The sequence below is a fragment of the Lipotes vexillifer genome, unplaced genomic scaffold (assembly GCF_000442215.2).
Source record: "Lipotes vexillifer unplaced genomic scaffold, Lipotes_vexillifer_v1.1 scaffold312, whole genome shotgun sequence".
Taxonomy (NCBI): Eukaryota; Metazoa; Chordata; class Mammalia; order Artiodactyla; family Lipotidae; genus Lipotes; species Lipotes vexillifer.
Window position 1 is genome coordinate 103,043 of NW_006789251.1, and position 8,411 is coordinate 111,453.

Here is an 8,411-nt window from a genome sequence, read left to right on the forward strand (position 1 = left end):
TCAGCAGGATTCACTGTTCTACAGCAGGCTTAAATTTAGCACATTTCTTTCCAAAGGCAACAGAAATTTTATACATTATCTATCAAATAATCTCAATTTCCAAGCTAAAAAAGGCAGAACACTGCTCTCAACACTGAAATTGATTACATCAAGCTAAGAAAATGAGGATATCTCACTTACACAAACCTTGTTCAAAAAGGACAGTGAAAACACTGATCAAAATAACCGTAAACAGGACATGTTAAAAAAGAAATTGCATAGATTTATTTCTGATTTCACAATTCACCAAAATTTTGTCAGATCCATAATCTCACCTGATTTTCAGATCAACTCTACAAGGAAGGCAGGTAAATTATTATTACTCCCATTTTACTCACAAGAAGAGCGATTTAAGTACTACGCTCAAGGGCACAGGGCAACTATAAAGTGGGAGAAAACTCTCCTCTAGTTTAGGAATAGCATGATGTATTTGAAAGAGCAAGATGTTAAAAAAAAAAAAAAAAGCAAACAGACTCAAGAGCTACTCTTAAGTTCTGATGTAAGGAAGAGGGAGAAATGGAGGAGTAGACAAATGTGGAGACAAGGGAGGGTTTTATTAAGACAAGGAAAATGTTTAGATACTCTAGAAATGGAAAAATTGGGCTTCCCTGGTGGCACAGTGGTTGGGAATCTGCCTGCCAATGCAGGGGCACACGGGTTCAAGCCCTGGTCCGGGAGGATCCCACGTGCCGCGGAGCAACTAAGCCCGTGAGCCATAACAGGAAAAGCCACTGCAGTGAGAAGCCCGAGCACCACAGACAAGAGTGGCCCCCTGCTCGCCGCAGATAGGGAAAGCCCGCGCAGAGCAGCGAAGACCCAATGCAGAAATAAATAAATAAATAAATAAAATAAATTTAGAAATGGAAAAATCAATGATGTAGAAAAGGAGAACTGATGGAGTGATGTCCTTCATAAACGACAAGAGTTTAGGATGCTGTGGTAAAGTGTGGGGGGGTGGGAATTGGCCTTAGATAGCACCATCCACAATACATAGCTATCTCCACAATAAAAGGAGGCTAGCAGGTAGGGAGTTCCAGTAGGATCTTGTAAAAGTTCTGTCCCGACTGTTTCTATATTTTCAATAAAACCTAAAATCTAGGGTCACTGATTGAAAATAAAGAGAGAGGATGATATGAAATCTGCCTATGACAGTGGAAAAGTGAATGGTGAAATGTATGACTGTCACTACAAGGGCCTGGTTACGATTATTGTCCAGGAATTTAAGTGAGACAAGTCAAGGTGCCTATGTGTTCGCCTTCTAGCTGCACAGGTGCAAGCACAAACACAGACTTGAATTTAATCATATTTGGAGTATTTCAAACAAGAATAATGGAGTGAGAGTGGGACCATGTTGTTAAGCACTGTCACTAAGCACTCTGTGTATCATCTCAAACTCACATAACTCATATAACAAAACAATCCTGGGAGGTTAGTACTTCCATGGCTGTATTCTCTTTTTACAGATGAGGAAACAGGCACAAAATCGGGTAACTTGCCAAAGGTCACATCACACAGCAAGTACTAAGGCCAGGATTGAAACTTAGGCAGTCTGGCTCAAGAGACATGCTATACCTGACTCTTGCAAGGGAGTGATTATAGTCACTGACTTTATCTTAGCTGGGCAAAAGTGGAAGCAATAACACGAGGGGAGGGCCAGTGAAAAGGAGTATGGATCCAATAGACTGTAAGTCTCATTAGCATTGGAATCAGAGGGAAGTTAAAGTGGGATACTAAAAACTGATTACTGTGGATAGGGGGAACAGCTACAGTTACTGGTTGTGATAAGAGCTAGTTACCAGTCATGAGTCTGAATAACTGAGGTAGAGTAGAAGGAAAGATCACTGGATGAGCAATTAAGGAACAGAAGGTCAGAGTATGGGCAAGAACATCATTCACAGACAGTGAAACTACCAAGGCCATTGCTGTATGACCCCAGGCAAGTTACCAATCATGCTGGTCTCCATTTCTTCTTTTTAAAACATACACTATTACATATTTTCCACAATTCTGGTGTGTGTGTGTTTTTTTTAAACGATGCCTACCATAGGCTGTGACGCTCAGAATTATTGTGATCATTTTCACATGTTTCCCATTCATTCCTCAATCCAATAAATTCTGGCCCTAACACTCCATGGAGACTACTCATTAGGGTCACTAATGACCTCCAAGTTGCCAAAACCAAAAGTCATGCTTCTTGTTTTTATCTTACTTCTGATTTCTCAAGCAATAGATACACCTGACCTTTTCCTCCTCTTTGAAACTTTTTTCTTCTCTTGGATTCTTCCTACCTCAAAGGTTGCTCCTTAACTGACCTCTTCAGTATTCAATCTCCACATGTTAGAGCATCCCAGGCTTCAGCCCTAAACCCCATCCCACTACATTCTCCCCAGGGTTCCTCAATTCCAGTAGCAGAGAAGTTAATTACACATAAGGGATAATCTAGGCACTTGGACTCAATTTTGCAAGGAATGGGCACTGAAAAAGACTGCGGCAAGATGATCTCATCCAGTCCAATGGATTGAGGTCAAACATATATGCTGCTTATTGTCATGTCTCTAATTCCAAACTCCCCTTTGGGACGGAAATTCATAGCAAATCTCCTTGTCATTTCCACCTGAATGTTTAATAGGCATCTTAAACTTAAGTCTTGAGTTTCCACCCCAACCCCTAAACCTGCCCCTCTCCCATCCCTCCACATCTCAGGAAAGAACACAAGTATTCACACAAGTTATACAACCAAAACCTACGTTTAATCTTTGATTTCTCAATTTTCCCCACTCCAACGCATCAAAAAATTCTCTCAACTCTATCCTCCCCATCATATCTCAAATCCCTCCACCTCTCTTTGTATCTCCACTCCTACTTCCCTGGTCAAAGCCTTGACCCCTTAAGACTGTTTGTTGCGCAAGCCTTCTAAATGGTCTTCCTACTATCTATTCTCCATACAGCAAAGTAACCTTTTCAAATCATAAAAGAAATAATTTTTCTCCTCTGCTTAAAAGCCCCCAAAGGCCTCCTATTTTACACTGAAAACCTTCACTTTATTACAAAGCCCTACAGGCCCTGGCCCCTTGCCTAACTCTAATCCCTTACCTCTCTTCTCCTTTAACTACTAGATCAACAATACAGTCCTTTTTTGATTCCCAAAACACACTCTTAAAGGTCTTTCCCAACAGAAAACACTCTCCCCATCTCTGAGTGCTTACTATTCAGATCTCAGTTTAAATGTCACCTTATTTAGAAAGGCCTTCTGTGACCAATTTAAAAGTAGCCACCCAGTCATACACTATCAAATTACCTCACCCTATTTCAATTCTCTACATAACTCTTACCACTATCTGTTTTTTAAAATTTGCTTTCGACTAATTTATTCCACTATAATGTACACACCATGACAGCAAGACCTGATATTTTTAGTAAGTATTCAACAAACATTAAATAAATCAACATGCAAACATTGAGGGATCACTGACTTGGCAATTCACCAAAAAATGTATTTAATTCATTCAAAAGATCTTTATTAAATGCCTACTGTGTGCCAAGTATAGAAAGAGCAAAGGTCTGATACAAATCATACCAGGTTTCCCAGGTACTACAGTATTTTGTTTTACCCATACGCCAAGAAACGTTAGTTTTACCTCTGTGATACAGTGTTTTAATATGTTTACTACTTAATGTTTTAATAATCTAGGGAACTTCCATAATAAGGTACTATCTTCAGCACAACTCTGTTAAAATACAATAAGCCACAATGGGAACAATTTGCTAATAAATGATGGCTAGTAAATCCCATGTGTAAGACTAGTACTCCAGTAGTATTTTATAGTATAATCACCATTACACAAATATACCACAAAGTGAGGTTAATTCTTTGCAGATTACTGCATAGCATATTAGATATACTGTCTATAGAAATTAAAACTACTGTATCTTCACAATTCTCTTACCAAAAACTTCCAATGTATACACATAACTTTGATGTCACTTATATAATACAATCATATTTCAGCTTATGCATTTAAAGTCTCACCTGAAACTTACTGTTGGTTTTTTTTCCCCAGTTATTCTATGAGATGAATTATTATTATAATAATAAAATCACTGTTTTGTAATGGTTAACACTAAAGGCAGTGCATGGTAATGGTCAAGTAAATGGTACAAAATGGCAAATGAATGTTAAAGTTTCACTTGTTAAAAAAAAGGCAGGGGAGGACTTTCAACATTCAAACACTAGAGCAAATACAAACACCTTAAAAACAAATCCTCTTGCTTTTTCTACTTTGTGCATCTACTCTATAGCCACTGACGGAGCTAAGAGTATGTCAACATGGCTCCCAAGAAGACCCAGACCATGTCCCCCACGTCCCTGTACTCCTCCAGTTCTGCCAGTCAAAGCTCACTGAACATTTGCTTGTTGAGCAAATGATTCACTCCCATGATTCCTCTTATCTCTCAGTCCTTTCACTCATTTTCGCTCCTGCTCATCTCAAGCTCACAAGTTTCTATACCGGCCACCTCAAGTTACTTAAGTTCCTTAAGGTTTTTTAGTTCCTTCTAGGTAAAAATAAAACCTTTGAGCGGCCAAAACAGAGGTCTTAGAGACCAAAATCTGTTCATTTTATGTGAATCTCCCTAGAGGTCTCAGTAAAATCCTATTTTTTCCCCTTTATTTTAGATCTATTTCTAATATCCTTGGTTATCTAGTTTTCACAAATTACAAACAGGACACTTACAGTCTCCCTCTATTTATATGTAATTTTCATTGCTTCTTTTCTTACTGGAATTTTCTCAAATACTGTATCAAAAATAAATATTTAATTAAAAATCACTATAAAGATGGAATTAAAATAGTTCTAACCTTCTCCCCATTTTTTAAATTTAAGTCCATTAAAGTAAAAACCCACAAGTCATTTTAATGTAAATGTTCCAGTATATCCAGATTAAGTGTTTTCATTTCTTGTCCCAGCCTAACAATGTTAGCTTTTATATTTACATAAACAGCAACAAAATTATATTTGGACAAATAGCAACAAAAAGCTAAAGAAGCAACTCTCTGTAACAACTGAGCTTTCTGGAAATATACCTCTAGAAGTATGTTTCATATAACTTAAATCCCCTTGGAAATAAACTGGAAAACAGCAAGTACGGTTAAGAATCTATACAAATACAATATTGGCTCTAAGATAAAAGAATGCATAAAATGCCTAAAGAGCTATACAAACTTTATAGAACATAAATAATTCAGTGGAGCTGTAGAAAGTCACTGCATAACTTCAATAAATCCACAGATATTTACCAAAAAAAAAAAATCCTTTAGGTTTCAATAATCTTGGAATTAATTGTGAATATAAGCTGGTAAAGTTCCTGCAGCACCAACACGTGTCACTACAAAAATCCAAAGTCAATAACGTTTTATGAAAAGTTTTGTCTGAAAACATTAAACAGCTGCATTAACTTTCATCCTTTAACTTCTAAGTATACACCAAGCAGTAAAGGAATACTCAGGAAGAATATGATTTTTGTTAGTAACAGCAATCCACAGGGTGTTGTCAATTACTTCTGAGAACACTGAATTTCTCATCTAAAATTGCTATCTTCTGCACTTTTAAGAATTTACTACACAGCATATTTACACATATAATTAAATATCTTGAACTAAAATCATTTAGTACCACAATTCCAAAAAGGTTGGGAACTACTTTTTTAAAATAATTAAAGGTGTAGAAAACTTTAGATTAAATGATATAGGTAAAACATAACACTATACTCTCACTCAAAGGTACGGAGTGATTAATAATCGATTCCCTTTACTGACCACCAATTAAATAATATTTAATCTTCACATCTTTGCAAAACAGGCACATAGCAAATAAGTTACAGCCACACATGGGAGCTCAGGATTATTTAATTAACTAACACTAAGGCCCCAGATCTCCACCAAAGTTGAATCACCTATTTTTAAAAATATAGATGGGCTGAAAGTTGCTGCTTTAAGTACTGCCTTATGACAACCTCAATGGTGTACAGCATCACAATTCCAGAACACAAGCAAGTTTACACTGAATGGCATTTTTAGATCTTGGCAAAAAGTTGTACTGATTTCAACACAGTGCCTTTTTGCACTCACAAATACACAGGATGACATGAGAATTTAACACGTGAACTTCTGAGGTGTTCAAGAGTTTACAGAAGAGATTCAAAGTTTTTATTTTCTTCTTTTCTCCCCTGAAGGCTATTATTTGGGGGTTGGGTGCAGAGTTCCGACTCCTACAACTTCAAGACTTCTAACACAGGGAACTCATTAATCTGGAGTTAAGTTTGAGCCTGGATTTGAAGGGCTCTAACCCAACAAACTTCACCACCAAAGAGGGCTCAAAGGGCAATCTACACATGGGTGTGGGTTGGGTGGCGGGAGAACTGCAGCGAAACGATTCAAGATATAGGCAAATAAAAGGGTCACCAATTCTGCGGCGAGGGGGCAAAGAATGCATTTTCACAACCCCTCACCACTCGCCTCTCACTGTGCAGCAGACGGAATCTGATACTTTTTATTTAAGGCTCATTATCTCCAGTTTGCGCTTCCTAGACCTCAGCGCCTAACCAGGTCCACTCAGGGACAGTGGTGACGCCGACATCTCCCTCCCCCACCCGTGCACCCACCATCGGGGAGCCCGGCTAGACCGCCGAGGCAGCCCTGACCTCCCCTCCCCCTCTGGCCCCTCCGCCGAGAGCGCCCAGGCCGAGGCCTCCCGTGCCCAGCGGGCGTGTACTCCACGCCATCTGCCACCAGGGCTCCGGTGTCCGAACACTGCTTCCCCTTACTCCTGCCACAAAACCCACAGCCAACTCTGAAGGTCCGGTGGGCCGCTTGCCGCCGGGCCCCCGGGCCCTGCCCGCACTCGGAGCCCGCAGGCCTCATCCAGCGCCCGGGGCCCAAGACCCCGCTCGCCGGGCCCTCTAGGGTGTACCGGAGGTCTCCCCGCTCGGGCGCGCCGCCGGGCCCCTCTAGAAGCTGAGGCCGGGGCCCCACACACGGCCCCGCCGCACCGCCCCAAGCCCAGGCCCGGCGGGCGCCTCGCGCGCCTCCCCTGTCCGGTCCCGGGCTCCGCGCTCCCGCCGCACTCACCGTCTCGTCTGGGTCGATGTCGATCTTGAAGGTCTGCTGCTGTAGGGTCTTCAGGGTGACCAGCATGGTGCCGCCGCGCAGCTCCGCTGCCGGGCCTGCTCCGGGTGCTGGCCGCTGGGCGGGGTCTGTGGCCTGGCGGGGCCCCGGGGTCGCCCGCGCTCCTCGCGCACTAGGGAGGAAAGTGGTGGGGGTGGGGGCTTGTCACATTCGCCTTGCAGAGCGGCCTCTCCCCGAGCCCTGGCCCCGGGCCGCGCCGCTGCCTCCGCGACTGCGGCCTTCCTCGCGAGCACGGGCCACCGTGCTTGTGCTTCCTCACGCGCCCGGCGCCAGCCACTGAGTCTGCAGGAAGCGCCAGGGACTCTGCGAGATCAGCAGAGAATCCGCTACCTCACCACAGGATGGTGGCCGCCATCATCGTGACTCGCCGAGACGCACCCCCTCCCCCACCCGAAAAACCTGGGGGATGGGGTCGGGCTGGCTGAACGCGCAGGCGTAGGGTGCGGCGAGCCTGTGCGCAGGCGCAGCCAAGAACTCCGCCCCGGAACTGGGGCGGGGCGGCGCGGATTACCGTTTTGGAATGTCGGCGGCCTGGATTGCGCGTGCGCAGGCGCAGTCAGTGGGCGTCTCGGGGTTCTCGGGGCTTCCATGGAGAGTCTGCGGCTGGGGCGTTCTCCAGCCCGCCGCTGCTCGGCCTACGTCCAGACTCCGCCCACGCCCAGGCTCCGCCCTGTTGTCTGAGTTGCGCAATCCATAGCCTGGGAAGCGCTACGTGGAGACCGGACTGAGTGGAAGCGGAGCCCTGGAGCTGGGGAACTAGAGGGCGGTAGGTCGGGGCGGGGTTTAAGTGAAAGGATCATGACAGCCACAGTAGTGGGCCGGCGCTTGCAGGGCGCTTGCTGTGTGGCTGAGTCCTTGTGCTGGCGACTGATTCTTTTATTCTGAGAGCACTGACTCCAGCGCTAGACTGCCTTGATGGGCCTTGAGCCTAAATACAAGGTCAAGTTATATCACTCCCCCGGGCAGAACTATCCAGTGGTTCCTCATCTCACCAAGAGTAAAAGTCAAAGTTCTTAGAACTGGATACACAGCCCCTTCCTTTCATATCTTACTCTCACGGCTGGCCCTAGGCGTTGTTGGTGGATGTTAGACAAACGCTCTCACCTGAGAGCCTACCTTCGCCCTTGCTGTTTCCGCTCCGAGTTCTAGTTTCCCTAGCTACCTGGGTGGCTCGCTGTCTCACCTCCTT

General features: G+C 43.9%; 1 protein-coding gene across 2 annotated transcripts in view; it reads right to left on the reverse strand.

The window, feature by feature from the left end:
* RAD23B (RAD23 nucleotide excision repair protein B) overlaps window positions 1-7,602 on the reverse strand; it is a 43,994-nt gene extending 36,392 nt beyond the window's left edge. The window contains exon 1 of one of the 2 annotated variants that reach the window (XM_007462434.1): window positions 7,166-7,602. In XM_007462434.1, coding sequence (XP_007462496.1) covers window positions 7,166-7,231 — 66 coding nt within the window. In that variant the 5' untranslated portion in view covers window positions 7,232-7,602. Of the gene's footprint in view, window positions 1-6,553; window positions 6,689-7,165 lie in introns of those variants that run through there. The other variant, XM_007462435.1, reaches the window with a different exon arrangement.
* Window positions 7,603-8,411: the final 809 nt, after the last annotated feature.